We start from the raw sequence: 18,205 nt of genomic DNA, 5'->3' as shown, positions 1-18,205 counted from the left end.
TTCTCTTGTTGGGTCTCTAATTTGTTTATTTATTTTTTATATTTTTTGTAGTCATTTGTTGAACCACTACTCCTTAAAATTTCCACAGTTCGTTACAGACCGTAGTATTTTAACTGTATAATCGTAACTAGAAGTAAAATAAGTGTTCAAGAATTAAAAATGTCAAAAGTGAGTAGAAATCAACTTTGAGAGCATCTGATCCACCAATTTACCTTCTCAGTTGAGTTTGGGTGTAGACTTTGGCTAGGACATTCCAGCACATGAATATGTTGCGATCTAAGCCTTTCTGTTGTGGCGCTGGATTTATTTTTTGAACCTTTGTCCCAGTATCAAACATTTAGCAGAATTTCTTTGAACATTGTCTTGTATTTATCTCCATCTATCTTTTTATACTTTTATCAAGCATCTATGTCCTCAGTGAAGGAAAGCGTCCCCACAGCCTGACGCTGCCACTGCCATGTTTCACACATCATCCTAATGTGCAAACTTCAACGTCCTCAACACACGTTTTGCATACAAACCCAGACGTTGAAGTTTGGCCTCATTGGACCAGAGAAAGTTCTTTTACCAGTTATCTTACCAGTCCTTTTCATGACTTGTGCAAACTACAAATGGGTCCTATATTTGCTTTCTTTCAGAAATGACTTTCCTATCAAACTGAAATTTACCCCGAATAACCGATTCTCCAACCTGAGCTATTCATGCAGCTCCTCCAGTTACCACAGGCCTCCTGGCTGCTTGTCTAACTTGCGTCAACAACTGTGACTTGTTTGTACTTTTTCTATTTTTAAATCACAGACTGAGCAGTTCTCTGTGATATCTGTAAATCTGGATATTGCGTATAACCTAACCTAACCTAACTCCACATCTTTTTCTCTTACTGCTCCTTGGTCTTCATGAAATTGTCTAATGTTCCCTAACAAATCTCAGAGGCCTTCACAGATTAATCCCGAGATTAAATGACACACAGATCAGGTGGGACTTTACTGACAAAATGACTTCTCGAGGAAACGACACTGGATTTTATTTTGAGGTATCAGAGTAACAGGGGCTAAATATAAATTCAGAAATACGTTTCAAAATTTTATTTGAAAAAAAAAAAAAGCTTAAAACCTTGTTTTATTTTCCTTCCGGCTCACATTATTTTTGCTGGTCCCATACAATCCCGTAAAAAAAAAAAAAAACTTTGTTTTTGGAAAGTGACTAAAATGGGAAAGTTGATGAATACTTCTGGAAGCCTCTGCTGGAACGGTTTCCTCGCCGGGATGTCGTGTGAGGAGGGGGTCTTTCTCAGAGGACCGCGCTCAGTGCTGACTTTTTAATTTTTAATGTAGATGTTTGGATTAGGGACCCTCAGACCTTGTTTACATCCTTCTGATGTTGCAGGGCTTCATCTCCAAACATTGTACCGCAGCTCAGCGGTGGGGTGGGAAGCGGCACCGTGCGCCGGACTACTGCTGCTCCTGCTGAATGCATTTGTAGTTCAATTCACGCAAGCTGTGATGGGACAGGAGTGACGGGGATTTCTCAGGATGCGTAACTGTAACAGAGGGGGTAAGGGGTGGGGTGGAGGGGGGTCGGTTTGGCGTGTTTGGGGGTGGGGTGGGGTGGGGAGGTGTGTGTATCAAGGGGTTGGGATAATTGCTGACTCTATTCTAAGGGGCACAAAAAAATAAATAAATAAAATAAAATAACAGGCCACAGCAGCATCTCTGGTCTGAAGCCCACCCCTCCTAAATGAAAATGAAGTTGTGTGATCCCACTATAGCTCATTAACAGCAGGTCCGCTAATGAGCTTTCAACAGGGTGGGGGGCTGGGGAGATGAAGGGGTTAGAGTAAGGGGTGGTGGTGGTGGTGAGGTTATTGCGCCAGATGCACACACGCCCTCTCCCACCAATTACCATTGTATGATTGAGAAGAAGGAAGAAGTGAGGACNCTCGGCCCGCTTCTGTCCGCAGAGACGCAAAGAGAGAAAAAAATAACAGAGTGACGCAGCGGACCGGTAACATCTCCGATCAACTCAGCACGCTGGGCGCCACGGTTAGCGCCATAATGGACCCAATTATGCAAGGTAAGGTGATATACGGAGCAGAATGCGGCACGCCAGGGCCTGCAGCAAGCTGATATCTTCTTCCCTGCGTGCCCTTTGTCTTCTTCCTGCCGTCCACACCTACCTGAGCCGCTCCTCGGACCCGCACAGGTCAGGGTGTGGGCGACGGACTCAGCCAATGGCGGCGCTCACAGGTCCAGGATTGGTCAGCCAATGGGAGCCGTGGAGTTGCTTCTGACCAGCGGCTGCGCTTAGGTGGACTTTGAGCTCCTGTGTGCGAGGCCTCGGCGAGGACACTGCAGGCCACATGCTCAGGTGTAAAAAGCAATAAGAATGAGCTGCTCACACATTAACAGGTTACCACTATAATGGAAGAAGGGATATTGGAGCGGCGTGATGCAATCCTGTGACACGAGGCTGGCTGTCCTTTCAACTCCCCGAGTCTGTTTGTGAACAAAGCGCTCACTGAGTGAGTTTAACCGCTTTTAGAATAATCTGGAAGATTGAAGCCAAAGAGCGAATCGAATGTGTGGAAACTAAGAGAGAAATCCTCAACAGAGTCATGTTGCGATAGAAAACGTCTCGGTGATTTTCAGGTGTGAAATTGACTTTTTTTTAATTTTTTTTTTAGCTTTACTTCCTGTTATAATGTTATTCCCTCATCAAAAACCTACATGGAGTGTTGCCTCAATTCTTTCATGCATGTTTGAGAAATCCTTTAATCTCCATGGCAACCATTCAACTGAGCAAAACGTCTGAGTGAACCTAGCCCCCCCTTCTGGGACTCAGCTCTGCCTCAGAGCTGCAGCTTCTGAGTTTCTGAGCTTCTGCCTGACAGCAGCCGTTTTCTACGACTCCCTGACTCGGTTCCTTCCGACTAGCCAGCAGCAATTAGCAAACATCTAGTGGAACTGCACATCTACTGAGCTTGTTATAGGAGCTACTTCTCAGTTAAAAACGTTGTTAAAGGGTTAATAGAGAAGCAATGTGATGACTTAATAGAGAGCACAAGTTTTTTAAAGAGACAGAGGCCCAATTTCAAGGAGTTAAATAACAAGGTAGAATTTCTTTTAAGTCATATTTGATATATAAAGCATCTTTTAAAAATCAGATTTAATAGTTACTTGATTACGTTATAAAAATGGCACTATGTGCCTGGAAAATACATAATACTGGCCCTTTAAATTATCTGGTGGGAGACTCTGCCTTTGTGTTTGCTCCCATGCTTCACAGTTGAGTTCAGGCTTATTCATGGTCACATGGTTAAACACTCCAGTTACAGTTTCATTAGTCAGCCGGACATGTCTTATTTCTGATGGAAATGATGCTCTTTGTACCTGTTTGCATTTGATAACTGTAATCTGGACTTTTATTATACTGCATCTCTGAACCTTAAACAGGACAATAAAGGGAAAGGACTCAAACACCTTATTTGATATAAACTTGACTGAAACAAGTGCAACCAGTCAGAGATGGAGGAGGTAGACTGAAAACAACAAAGGTTTCCCTTGAATGTTTCTGGACAAGAACATGTATTTCAATGTATTTCAAAATGGAAAGGAGGAGAGTCATTCTTATTTTATCTTACAAAATGTTATCCTGAGAAAAATCAGACTCCTCTTATACGCTTTGCTTCGTACTGAGGTGTAGGACCTTTGGCTATTGAGAAATGTTTACTTCCTGGAGGCATGGACTCTTCTTCTTGTGTTTTTGTCAGTTGGCAAGAAAACTGGAGGTGTGCATTAACGGTGTGAACTCTGCTGAAGTCTTAAATTTTACCCAATCACTAACATTGACTACAGGAAGATTTCAATTATAAAACAGCACAGAAAATCAACATCATCGTTCTCAATCTCTCCTTCTGGTCGCTGATTGGCTCAGTTGAAATTCTAACGGAGAGAATTTGAGTTAATGGGAGAAAAATCAAGAGGAACACCGAAGAGAGACAAGAATCATGTGGAATCACGTAGGAAGGAAATGGCAAGGCTAACTCTGACAGGTTATGGATTCGCGTAAGGTTGATTTTCTTCTTCGGAAATGCTGCCACCAAACATGCAATATGAGCAAAGGGAGTTGCTCAGAAAATACAAAACACGTTCAATAGCAAAATTCTTGGCAGTTGTAATCTTCCTTTTCCACAGAGGAAAAACCTCCAATAAAATCAGCATTAGAAACACGGAGCACCCACATCAAGTTCAGACTTAAAACTGATTGTTCCCTGAGCCATCTTCTTCTGGTTTATATGAATAGTTATGAGGAACTGAAAGCTCTTCTAAGACCCAAGCAGAAATTCAGATTAAGTATAAGATGATTAGCTCTGAAAATTCAACAACAAAGGGCCTGCATGAGCTGCGTGTTTGCTTTGCTATGGGCCAGGCCTGTGGCAACGAGAGGCTCTCACTTGTGTATGAGGCGATGGCGCTTTATCATGTAAAAAGCCAATTAACTGTGAGTTTTTAATTACATTTCTCATGGTATGCTGTGTGAAGCTTCCAGTCGTCTCTGCAGACCTTGCCCTGTTGTCGTCTTCTTCCTCCTCCTTCTCCTCCTCTTTGGAGTAGGCGAGGAGGAGGAAGAGGTCTGGGATTAAAAGGGGGGGGGGGGGGGGAGAAAAACAAGGAGGGAAAAGATGCTCTTGTGTTGCGGTCAGACAAACCGCAGGACTCGGCTCTTTATCCTCACACATTTCCCCACAATCCCCACTTTCTCCCAGCCGTTCCGCCTCCCCATGGTGACCGCAGTGTGAAACCTGAACCAAGGAATTACGCTCGCTTTGTCTCAGCCTCATCTGCAGAACCTCAGCCTCGCCGCTGATGGGGAGGCAGGAACACATCAGTCCTGTTCGTGCTTTAGTAATGAGAGACAAGGATGAGCTCTGAGGTCACCGCAGTTTGTTCAGCGGTGGAGCTGCTCACGCCACGAGGTCACTGAAACCAGGAAGGTAGAGCACATCGCACCAGTCCTGGCTCAGAGAAATAGACTTTAAAATACCATCGTTAGTTTAGAAATCCCTGAATGGCTTAACAATGAAACACATTAGAGGTCTGCTGGTGTTGTGTAAACATCAACAGAACCAGAACCAAGCATGGAGCATTCATCTTCTGTGCTCCAAAATCTGGAACAAACTTCCAGAAAGCTTGCAAATACGCAGAAACACAGAGTTTCTTTAAATCAAAGCTAAAAACCCAGATGTTGAGAGTTTGACTTTTTTTATTGAACTGAAGCTTCATTATCATATACAATTGTAAACTGTATCAACACACATACAATAACTGCTACAATTCAGCTCTGCTCAGTGTGCGTTTACATTGCCATGTACCATCAAATATCATCACAAAAAAATCGACTCAATCCATTACAGAGGCAGATTCAAAGTCTGCCTCTGACAGACTTTGAATCACAGAACCGACATGTCTGGTGTGTAAATGTTTCTTTGGGTGTCCTTTTTCTGGGATTAGAAAGTCTCAGAAATCATGGACTTGCAGCAGTCGTTCCTTCTGGATGAGCAGGCAGCAACGATGAACAGTTGATTGAATTGTGTTATTGACTTTGGTACCAAGCCTACATGTAGCGACAGTGGAGAGGAAAACTCCCCTGTAACAGGGAGAAACCTCCAGAAGAACCTGGTTTGGGTTCTGATGTGAAGGTGCTTCTATGTTTACCAGAGTTCAGAGGTAAAGGCAGCTCCTTCAGTGAGTTCATCTAAGGAGGTTAAATAAGAATATGCTTCTACCTACTTCCTTTCAGACACGTTGACATGACTTTTTTTGTTGTTTGACTATTTTGATAGTCAAAATAGTCAAACATTTTGACTATTTTGTTTATTCTTTATATTTGTTTCTGTTGTCTTATGATAAAAATGCTAATGCTACAGGATTTGCTTCACAAACACATCATGATGCAATTCTATGATACTTAATGAAATTTTACATGTTCAAATAAAAATTGTCATACAGTTTTACATTATTAAATATTTTTGAATTTTCTAACTATTTTCATATTTTGATACTCATTCTACTTAAATCATTATGAAGTGATTTAACGTAATTGTTTAAATTCCTTGAATAAAAACACACATTTATGCTCTTTTAACAGGTCATTAAGGGTAAATAAATTACAAACAAAAAATAAAATGTTAAAAAAACACCTATAAGAAGTATGTTGCTGATTTTCCATCATGAACTTTCAATCATGGATGCAAATTGCTCTGATCTTAAACTCCATGACCTTCCTTGACGTGACAGAGATTTTCCCAGGTGATCTCTTTCTTACACACACACACACGCACGCACGCACATATGTTTGCGTGACTATCTTTGTGGGGACTTTCCATTGACGTCTATTCATTTCTACAGCCTAAACCTTACCCTTATCCTTATCCTAACCCTAACCCTAACCATTGCACAGCTAACCCTAACCAAAACTCAATTCACACCTTAGCGCTAACCTCTGACCCAAAAACAGCGTTTCCCCTTGTGGGGACAAGGCTTCGGTCCCCACAGGGAGCAGTGGGTCCCCACAATGTAGTGTGTCAGGAAAATGGTCCCCACAAGGTATTAAAAACAAACGCACACTCACACACATGCGCACGTCCAGCCGATGGGGGGGCTGGTCTGTAAATGTTGGAAAACTGGATCCTGACCGTACACCACGTCGCTGCCCTCCCCTTTTGCTCCACACACCCACCCACACACCCACCCACACACACGCCCACTCCGAGTGCTGGGGTCAGAGGTGCATTCTTGACGGTGAGCATAGTAAGTTTGGGATGCAGAGTTCAGTCCTGTGACAGGTGAAAGGCCCAGGGGTAAGTGAACTCCATCACCTGCCCGACTAACCAAACAGCCTCCACATGCAAAGAGGCTTTGCAACTCCAAAACTTCTGTCTTACTCTTCCTGGTGTTTCATTTCAATGCTGCATTTCACCACTGAAACTGAACATTTACTAGTTATATTGTCTTGGTTGAACGATTGCGCTGCAATAAAAATGAGTAAAGCAGCCTCTTAGAGAAGAACTTTTTTGGTGAACAAATAGTGTTTTGTTACGCATGTAGTACATAGATAACAACAACCAACACAATACAAGTATGAAACTGTTCTTGCGGTTAGAAATCAGGTAGTTCCCTTTTCTTTTTTTTTTTTTCCTTTTTTTGAAGTTGGACGCCGACCGCACAGGGGCCGCGTAACTAGCTTAAACCTTACATTGATAAAAATTTGTCAGTTTCTTAAAGCATTAACCACTGAATATTTTGAAAACCATCAGGACTCCCACATGTCAACCATAAATGAGGCTCACTGCAGTTATACCTGCAAGTCATCTCTAACAGTTTTGCGATGAACAGTATGCTGTTCATCGCAAAACTGCGATGAACAGCATCGCAGTTTTCTAAGAATCTATGCTCTTTACCTAATTGTTAAAACTGTCACTGTGTTGAGACACGTGATAGTATGTGACAGATAATTTGTGAAAAAATTTAGCTCATCTGGCACGTCTGGAAACAACCAATCAGAGCCAGGAGGAGGGTCTTAGTGCTGTCAATCGTCCTTATGTACACACTTCTGGTTTGCCACAACTTAACCTTGCCACAAATGCTAGGGTTAGTTAGCATGGCCACCGATGGCCACGGCGGGTAAACAGTTTTCCTGTAACGACAAGCTGTTTCTCAGCTTTTAGCACATGTAGTAGCTCAGGAAGGAGCTTGATTTTCTCATAGATTATCTGTCTCAAAATAATCTGTCATGACATGGTGATAATTTTAACAAATATGCAAAAAAAACCCACATTTTTAAAATAAAAGTTATACGCTGGCTCGGTGATGTTGGATGAAAACTTTGAAAATCAATTCTCAGTTGAATTTTGGTCTGGTCCTTACTGACCTTTATGGAAACAAATAAGTATTTATTGGAAAATGAAAATGTAGATCAAAATATATATATACACATACCAAATATATATTACATGATGCAGCAGTTGCTCTTCAGCAATCCCTCCAACAGTGTGACAGCGTGAGTGCATGTCTGATAGGAAACTACAATGGGTTATTTTTACTCAATGGGTAAAAATACTTAGTTCTTTCATTAGTACATCTGTATGTATTTTGGTCTTTTTTGTTTATTTTGTTCATTTAGATGTTTGTAGCAACTGCTGGCAGTGCGATACGAGGCCCCATAGGGCTTAATGAAGAGCATTATTATTTGCTAGAGAAGGTTTAATGAGTATTTTCTGTAAACACAGAGCTCTACAGGAATATTATGAAAATGTGCACGAAATGTTCCTTTATCTATTGGAGATGATTTTCCAGTCTACCAAAAGCTTGACTACTTTGTTTGTTTGCTAAGTGAGTGAATAAATATTTAATTCATATACTGAGACAGAAATAAAATATTTTCAAGATCCAACACAAAAGAGAAGAAGAAATGCAGGAAAGGATCAAGAAATGGGAAATGATCAAATTCAGTCCAATCAAATGGAGTAAAAGATCATAAAACAGAATAATTGCATTAAAAATAAAAATTTTTCTTGCTGTTGTTTGCGTGTTGTGTGGATTGCGGTGTTGCCGCTCGGTAATCAGGTTTCCATCCCCTGATTGTTCAGCTTGCTGTGATGCGTGTGAGTGATACGGCAGAAAACGGGTCGGGACAAACAGGACAAAGCCGGTCAACTGGCGGGGAGGGAGAGCCGGGTCCGGGAGTGGGGGCCCGCTGGTGCCGAGGTCGTGGGATCAGAGCGGGTCACGGAGGTGTGGGAGTGTCTGCTCGGCCCTCTGACCTTTGTGACTGAGGCCGCGTATAATCCTATCCTCAAAGAGGGAACGGGCATAATGGAGAGCCGATGAATGGAGTTAAACGGCGACCATTAGGCGGATCTGTGTCGCTATTCTTCCAGTTTGTTTAGTCCAGGTCAGTCTGACCGCTTTGGTGAAATCGAGCGTATGATGAAGGGGTCTGGACAGGACACTGGTTTGTGCTGGAGCTGACCAGCCGTGCCAACTTACAGACGGACAAATACGACGGTCATTGCCAAATGGCGCCTCCCTTCTGCTGTCCCGAACGCCGACAGACATTCCCTCGCTTCCCCAGAAAAGTTAATCCTGCAAAACAACAATCATATCACATGAACTGATTTTGACATTTTACTTTCACTTTCAGTCTAAAGGTTGTGCAATCACACATTTCTTGTGTCTTCTTACTGAAATAATGATTTAATGGATCTCAAACTGGAGTTTAAATAATATCCGCTCTTTGCAGAGTAATCCAGCCGTATTAAAAAATAACTCTTTAATTTAGTACTATGTCATGCCAAATTTCATTACCTGCTGTCTTATGTCTTTCATTTTGTGGTGCCCCATAGTCTGTGCTGCCCTGTGTAGAAAGCCTTGCTGACCATATCGAGTGCCGCTGAAGCTGCACTTCGGATCGTTTTAGTCCGGCCCCGAGCTCATAAGATGTCCTGACCGCGACTTCCTGTGACTATTTGCAGAGCAAAAGTACTGATGAGTACTCTGATAATGGGCTGGTTTGTCAAAACACTTGATTACTGTCTTGTCATTTGTTGAAAATAGCTATAAACAGTTATGAGTATTTAAAAACTGCTGCTTATAAGTTACAAGATGATATTCTGCAAATGTCTGATATTTCTTTCTTAATGCACTCTCTTTGTGTAAACTGTCAGGTCAATTTGTCGCTCCGTTTTTTAACAACAGGTGCAACTCACAAAATACTGTAGTTTTATAGACATTTTAAAGCAACGGTAAAACAGGATTTTGACTCAATTCATGGTACATCATCGAAACAAAAGAAACAAAGTCAAATTCCCACCTAGAGGCATTGCATAATTGATTGATAGACCGCAATTTTAATTCACATTTCAGTGAAAGAAATAATCCCTAAAGAGGGAACGTTGGCGAAAACTTGGCAACTCTGATCTCAACGTAGAAAAGAGCACCTTATCTGAAGTTGTGATAATTTTTAATCGATCGAGTCTGTTTTCAAAAAGTGAAAAAGAACAGATAAAAGCAGGAAGTGTCTCCATACTTTTCTTTGGAGAAGTGTCTCATAAAGCAAAGAAAATGGGACTCAGCTGCTCATCTACTTGGCCGTTGGTTCTAATAAACTTTATGTCTAATTTGATTCTTTCTTGCTTGTCTTGCAGACGATTTAATCCTAAATTTATTTTGGGTGTTTGTAACGTCCACCACAGAAACATCCTGTAGCCAGTTTGAGAAAATGGCTCTAAGTGGTTTATTAGGAAGCAGAGCTGGTGCAGTGGATCAAAAAGCAAGGTCACAAATGGTATTTGTGAAACATTTTATGTGTTTTATTAAGCACATAGTTCTGTGCTTTGCTTCCACGGTGTCTGATTTTTAGAAGTCTTTTAAAGCGAGTTTTGATCAGAAGTTGTAATCTTTAGACTCTGATTGCTTTTTCTAATTAGTCCAGGACATGTGACTATTTGAGGTATTCATTCTTGTTTCTAACCGTGACCTATGAACTTTTTAGACAGGAGAGTTTCCTGAACTCAACACAAAAACCAGCTTCACTCACTGCAAATCAAATCTGCTGGGTTTCCTTAGACAGAAAACATTTGAACCAGTTTGAACTTGACAGCACCTGTCGACAATGATGATCAAACGTCTGTGATTCAATTAGATTGGCCTGTTTTGGTAAAGGACCTTGTGAATTGACTCTATATAAATAAACAGAACTGAATTGTATATAATACTTTACTGTGAGTGGCTCCTTATGTTGCAGGATGTCATAACAAAGACACAGTATATTTCCTTTACTTTGTGAATGGAAGATAAATAGGAGATGAAACAGGGTTTGACACACAGAAAACAATATTTCTGCACCAGCAGAGTGATTCCCAAATTGCATTTAGCTGAAAATGTGTAGTACAGTGCTGATCTACGGTAGACCACAGTGTATCTGTATCTGCATTTTTGTCTTTGAGTTGGCACAAAGGCCATATATAATGTAGATAGTTTTTTTAAGGCCTGATACATTTTTTTTAGAGCGTGAAGAAAACTTAGGTCAGTTTTAGCTATAAAGTGGATAGTAGCATTACAATTTCATCCTTTAATACATTCACACAGCACACATTTCTACAATAACACATTTATATTCCAACCAAGAGAAAACATTTGATAAAAAGTTGGTGCTGAGTAGCTTTTCACCAGCAGTGCAAACAGAGGGGAGGGGGTAAATCTGTTTATGATATTTATCTTATATTTAATTTTGTTTTTAAATCAGATGTTCAGTAAATCAACAGCGACAGTGAAAGTACCGCGTTACGCTGCTTTACAGAAACCTAATCATCATGTTACCATTAGCTGCCACATGGTGCGGGTCCTGCCGGTGGAGAAGACCGCCCCCTGCTGCTTGTTTTATGGAACTGCAACCTGTTTTGTTTATTTGGTCTCCGACAGAGAAACTTGCAGAGGAGACAGAAGAGGACAAAAAAATTGTACTTGAATCAGATTAGCTCTACTTCAACATACTTTTACCGGCGTAAAAGTAAAAAAATAAAAAGTAGCCGTCCAAGAAACTAAACTACACAAGTATTAGTCAAAAACTATTTGGAAAAAAGATGACTCAAGTACTGATATTTGATTTGATATTTGGAATATTGTCATCAGAAATACAAAAATACAAAGCTGTGTACAAATCGTGGTATTTTATAGACCAAAATGAAAATAATAAGATGAGTAAATGTAATTAGTTACTACTCACCTCTGGTAATGCCTTTAGACCTTTTAAAGCTGCTGAAGTTTCAAATATATGTGACCTGAAGTCCAGATGCAAATGAAATGAAAAATAAAAAATCAAACTTCATCCTGGGGGAAATAATCAAACATGGTGTGATTTTTAATATGCAGATTAATGTGAGTCTTTTAAAAGCTGGAGAGTTTCCTCAGGGTGAAAGGTTGATTTACATTCTTCCATATAAACGAGTTTAATCTTAGAAATCTTTAATGTTTTAGCTAAAACAATGTGGATATAACCTTGTCATCTTTTCTAGAACAGCTGGTGGGATACAAAAGGATTCTGGGTAAAATAATCCTTGCTAAAGAGCTCCTTCAGTGACCGACTGCTGCATCCTAAATGCACAAAGGAGCGTTACCGCAGATCCTTCCTCCCAGCAGCGGGTAACCACCACTGCTCCCAGTGAAAACAATCCATGCTGGCATTTGTGCTGCTATGTGCTCAGTTTTAGTCATTTCAAGTACCATTTCTACTCATCTTTATCACCTCTGATTTTCTGTACAGTTGTTGTTTTTCATATATTGTAAATTGTCTGTTAGACTATTAATGGACAAATGCAAATTCAGATTATGTTCATTTAAAAAAAAAAATCCTACCTAGTTGCACATTCCTTGGATGAGAGAAGGACATTTCTGATAACTGCACACTATTTTTATGTCATGATATTGTCCTGAATGTGCACAGTACCATTATTACTGTTCTAAATCCTGTTCTTTCCTTTTTTATATATTCTATTCTACCCTGTGTTATGTAAGGTCAATATGGTTTTCACTTTCATCAATGAATGATGCCACTCTCTACCAACATGAGGCTGCATTACTTTTTTTTCTCACATCTCTTAACGTCCTGAACAGACACTTATTCCCTTTGGCGTCACAACCAAACAGCTGGTTCGTATGTAGATGTCACTTAATGATTGTCTTGGAGCCCCAAGATGCCGCTGTGCTCCAGATTTCCATGACACATCCGCTCATTTTTCCCCTTTTGAAGAGAACGTGTCACCTCATATTTCGCCTCAGGGGAAACGAATCACAAACACGCATCTAATTACCCTAAAAAGTGAAGTATAAAATAAAAACGTCAAATTTAATTTGTAGATTGCTGTATCTCTGTCCATTGAATACTCAAGTAAAGTTTCTTTAAATTATTATTTCTATTTGTGGGTGTGGCATTCAAGCTGCAAGGATCAGATTTTAAACATGAAAAAACAGGTATCTGCATTTTCTGGGAATATGGGTGTAGATCATCTCACAGAAACACCCTGAGCTGGATCTACCTGGAGAGGATAATACACAGAAACAAGAAGAAACAAGCTGAGTTAAGGAGGAAGATGGAAGAAGTGCCTCTTAACGGTAGGACTGCTGTTTTTACACTTTTCTTCCTGTCCGCTCAGGTGATGGTGGATGTCAAATTAGACAGATCAAAGCCCTCGTTGGCACCGAGTCATTACAGGGACTCCAGCTCCTCTGGGGCCCCGGGGCCTTTCTGCATTCCTTTCTGGTCAGGACCAAGCCGGGGAGGCGCTCCTTGGATCCGGTGGGTGTGTGCTCTCCTATTTAAATGCCGGCCGCTCTCAGTTTGCATCTTTCACCAGTTGGGTTTTCCTCCTCCTGCGGGCAACATGGCTTCTGACGGCGCTGCGGCCCCTCTCGGCTCCATTGACAACCCGGTGAAGTTCCAGAACCAGGACTTCGACGCTCTGCTGCAGGAGTGTCTGAAGGACAAGAAGCTGTTTGCAGACCCCACATTTCCTGCTGAGCAGAAGTCCATCGGGATGCCCAAAGATCCAAACCCAGCGAAGGAGATCAAATGGAAGCGACCCAAGGTGTGACTGCCATAAATGATATTATATTTTTAACAAATGAAACCTTAAGAGTGTATTTCTAACGTTTTGCCAAGATCTTTTCACATTTAAAAACTTTGCCCAAATTTGTCAGTTAAATTTGGTATATTTCCCCCCAAAATCTCTACTTATCTCCCCAAAAACTGTATTTTTGGATTTTTAAAGTCCGTCTTGACTTCTTACTATGTCACTCATGGTCTCAGCTGCCGTTGTTGCTTTTCTTAAGGAAATCAGTGCAGATGCCTTGTTTGTGGAGGACACCATTGGGACCACAGATATCTGTCAGGGCCAACTGGGTAAGAGCACCAATCACAATGGATTTCTTATAAACTGGCGTTGCATAACACCATGGAAGATTTAAATCCATGAATGATGAATTTAAAACAGTCAGACAGTTTGAGAACATGCAGCTTGCTCTTATTGGTAAAGAAGGAGAGAGAAGTATTTCTTGGACTGGACCAGTCCTTTGTACCCCCTTGATTTTACAAGCCCTGTTTTCTGCACAGCATCAAATTGTCTCCATTCATGGGATTTGTGGAATAAAGAGTTTGGTCTCCAGTCATGTGTAAATATGTCTAATAACACATTACGTAATCACCTCCTGCAGCCTCTTCTTCAACCATGTGGTTTCGTTTAAAACTTGAGTTTCGCGCAAATGCAGACGGTTCCTGCAGCATCGCTTGGCGACAGAACAGATGTTTGCTGTGGGGGAGGAATGCGGCTTTATGTTGCCCTGGATCGTGTTACATACAGCATGCAAAACCTAAAATATAAAAAACATGCAATCACTTTTAGACTAACACTAGACGTCTAGAGATGCCGTTGCTTCGTACTGGACTGTGCGCTTGTTTTATTCACCAGGTGACTGCTGGCTGCTGGCTGCCCTCTCCGCGCTCACCGTCCATTCGAAGCTCTTTGCTACGGTGGTTCCCTCCAACCAGAGCCTGTCGGACTCGTACGCAGGGATCTTCCATTTCAGGGTGAGTAAAGACTCACACACCGACCACCATCTTTAATCGCCTCCTGCTCTTTTGCTTTGTTGCTCTTCCTCAGCTTCAAACTCAGCGTTGGTGACAAACAAGGTCAAATTTAAGAAAAATGAACTGAACCACTCTGAAGGAAAATGATAAAAAATCAATCACCAAAGATTGCATTGCTATTACAAAACTATTCTACTACTCAGAGTGCAGCAGCAATCGATGCTACAGCTACTCGTCTAGTTATTCATGTTAATGACAATTATATTCAGCACAAAAAACAAGCATAATAATAATATTAATAATAACAACAACAACGTATGTTTAATTAATTTCAATATGTTTCTATTAGAAAGGTTACGTATACTTCTATTTACTTAAACTATAACTACTAATGAAACTTCAACAATCACCACTACTGCTGATAATAGTAATACTAACTAATAATAACAACAACAATAATAATAAAACTACTATGGCAATTTAATTTGAGAGCCTGAGCAACACATTCAGTTCAGTTTCATTAATGAAACTTAAAAGCAGCCAGAACTTTCAACATTATCACCACAATTCTTAAGCAATGGTCAGCAAATCGTTTAACTTTTAATTAAAGACAACAACAGCAACACTAACGCATGGAGTTGATGACAGCAGTTTTATTAAACATCATCCTGAATTTAAGGGGCAGCATGAAGAACAGAAACAAATCAAAAGTCAAGAAATAATTAGATTTACTTTCAAAAAGTTTAACTGAGTTAGTGGAAAGGAAATCTCTCTAGATGGTTTTACTGTCAGAACTTTGAGTTACACTAGAAACACATTTAGCTGTGAAAAGAGACAAATTAGTTACGGTTAATCATTGGTAATCATCAGCTTGCACAATTGTAAAACCACAATTCACGTCACTGTTAAATGTTGGAAAATGACTGGCAGATTCAGAAAAATTAAACACAACAAAAAAAAAGTCTCATAGGTGAAGATGAAATGTTTGATTTAGACTTTTTAAGCCAACATTGGTGCCAACCTGAGCCCATGCAAACAGCATCCTCCACAATTATCTGGTTATTTAAAATAAGATTTAAACTGGAATTCAAAAATAACATCTGAAGAGCCGATTTTTATCAAAATATTATTTACTGTCCCTGGTAGAAAAAATCAATTTCTCCCACGACCACAGGCGGATAAAATCCAGCATCTTGCAGACGGCTTCAACAAACATTTGTTAAAGTGTCAAATGCACAAAGAATGGAGCATAAAAATTAATTAGAAACAAAATGCAAAAAGATGAAACTATATGACATCACCATTAAAACAATAATGAACTCAAACAAACATAAATAAAAACAACAAAAATTGGTCAAATCACAGACACCTGCCCTCTGACCTCAACCCAGAGTGTTGGGATTCTCGTCCAACATCAGTGTCTGACCTCACTGATACTCTTCTGAAAGAATGGTCAACATTTCTCATAAAGATTGTAGAAAATATTCCAGGACGAGTTTTTGTTCCCTTTGAAGTGATCTTCACCATCAGTTCTTGAATTTTCTTAGCTTGGGCAGAAGAAGAGCAAAAAGTGACCATAACGGTCAGCATCCATCAATAGTTTAAGTTATGAGATAGTTTAGCTCCACGGAAACAAAACATAAACAATCAGAGATGAGTTCATATTTTTGCACGATATCAGCAGACTGTTTATTCATAAACAATTACGTTTGATTTATGAATAATGATAAATCGCCCGTTTGCTTCAGGTAACAGATTCTTTCAATTTGTTAACATTTTATCAGATTTGGCTCCGTCATTTCACAGAAGCGCAATCTGATGTCTGCTCATCTGGCTGCTGACACAGCAGCTTTGAACAGGTATCAACTCATCTGTGAGCAATCGCTCCGCCAGAGAAAAGCATAAACTCCATCAGCTCATTAGACATTGTGATTAAAATCAACATTCTCTGGCTCCGACCCGCTCAGATCAATGAAATTAATCTCGGTAGACGTCTCGTGTTCACAAAAACAAGCAGACGGTGGAGCGATGATTTCACCCTGCGGAGCTTTGGACCTTCAGAGGGGAGAATGTGGCGTGACTGAACAAGCAGGACTGAGGCTCGTTTCACCTGCAGAGAGCCGCCTGGACGTGCACAGAGTGGCTCCTCCTGGGACAAACCCCCACACGCACACACACACACCCACACACACACACGCGCGCACAAACACTCGCTTTACAGGTGTGTTTCCGTTACTCCGGAGGACCTGCAGAAAGCTCCAGGAGATTTATTCTAATGCTAGTCTCACTGCTACTGCTGCTTTACTCGGACGCAGAGACTTGCCAGTAGAGTTGCCCTCAGAGTTTCATCATCCAAACAGGTTTATGTCCCAACTGTGTGAGTTAACACCGGCAGGACCACACACAGCAGCAGTCACTGAAGACCAGTCCAGGCCTGCTCTGAGCTACTCCCAGAAACCCGGCTAGCACCATGACACACGCAAAAATATCACAAACAATGCAGCCACGACAGGAAAAGGTGCAGAAAGCTGAACCAAAAGATGCATCGTAATTTTGTTTATATGTGCAGAATGGTGTCAGAAAGATGCCAGTCAGTGAGCAGGAACCTTTAGGCCAAGGATGTCTTATTTATCATTTATAATACATTTTGATGTGGATCCAAATTAACAAAAAAACACAATATTAATAAAATCACCAACTGAATTCACTGAGTCAGGATGACTTTCCCCAGACACTGAACGCCTCAGTGGTGCACCTGGAAAAACAAAACAATTTAGACCCCAACATTTGTAAGAAACATCTCTGGTACCTGGACCCTGAGTCCAGGTGCTCCACAAGGCTGTGTGCTCAGCCCACTCAGACGTACATAAGCCGCACAACGCAGGAGGTGAAATGATGAAGGAACCCAGCTGCCCAGGGTTTTCAAAACCACTTCCTGCCCGTCTGTAGTGAGTCAGGTTAAAAGACGCTGACTCATAAAACTGTCACTGATCGGCTGCTCTGAACTCTAGACGTGGCTCCGGCTTGCAAACGCTCAAGTGCAAAACTTTCAATTTTGAGTGTTGAACAGGTAATTTGACTCTTTCTGAATTTATAAATAAAATACTTTTTAAAAGATGTTTTTTGATCAAGTTGCACTTGATCAAAAAGTCTCACATTATTTAGGTATTAAGTTAGCTGTTTTTAATTTGATTAGTTTTATTAAGCATTCTTTCAACATAAAATACAATCCACAGATCTTGTCTAAAACATTAATATGTAAAGCACCCATCTGTTTGCAGTTTAATGTTTTTGATTTTTAGTGGATATGTAAAAAAATTTTAAAACTCTGAAGCCTTTATTTTCTTAACAAATAAATAATAAACATGTATGCTTATTATATATTACCACAATGAATTAATCAAGTTCATTCATATAACACATTTCAGCAACAAGAAAGTCCAAAGTGCTTGACGTCATAAAAACACAAAAATACGAAGTCATAGAAAACATCACACAGTAACAAACATTACATTGTGATGAGTGCAATGTGACAGCATCATACTGTGGTGATTATATATATATA

General features: G+C 40.5%; 1 protein-coding gene and 1 long non-coding RNA gene across 2 annotated transcripts in view; one reads left to right on the top strand and one right to left on the bottom strand.

The window, feature by feature from the left end:
- Positions 1–8,043: 8,043 nt before the first annotated feature.
- On the bottom strand, positions 8,044–14,510 carry LOC103474657 (uncharacterized). The gene is made up of 5 exons (XR_535211.2): positions 14,259–14,510; positions 11,785–11,839; positions 11,379–11,485; positions 9,366–9,522; positions 8,044–9,143 (listed from the first exon to the last, which is right to left on the bottom strand). It is a non-coding gene; the product is annotated as an uncharacterized LOC103474657 (long non-coding RNA).
- The window catches only part of capn12 (calpain 12), a 13,890-nt gene continuing 8,686 nt past the window's right edge, over positions 13,002–18,205 (top strand). Inside the window, exons 1-3 of the mRNA XM_008425779.2 lie at positions 13,002–13,642; positions 13,887–13,956; positions 14,522–14,640. Of these exons, the coding sequence (XP_008424001.1) occupies positions 13,148–13,642; positions 13,887–13,956; positions 14,522–14,640 (684 nt within the window). The 5' untranslated portion in view covers positions 13,002–13,147. The remainder of the gene's footprint in view (positions 13,643–13,886; positions 13,957–14,521; positions 14,641–18,205) is intronic.

This window comes from Poecilia reticulata, linkage group LG13, assembly GCF_000633615.1.
Source record: "Poecilia reticulata strain Guanapo linkage group LG13, Guppy_female_1.0+MT, whole genome shotgun sequence".
NCBI classification, from domain to species: domain Eukaryota; kingdom Metazoa; phylum Chordata; class Actinopteri; order Cyprinodontiformes; family Poeciliidae; genus Poecilia; species Poecilia reticulata.
The sequence above is the reverse complement of the archived record's forward strand: the minus strand, read 5'-3'. Positions and strand labels throughout refer to the sequence as shown.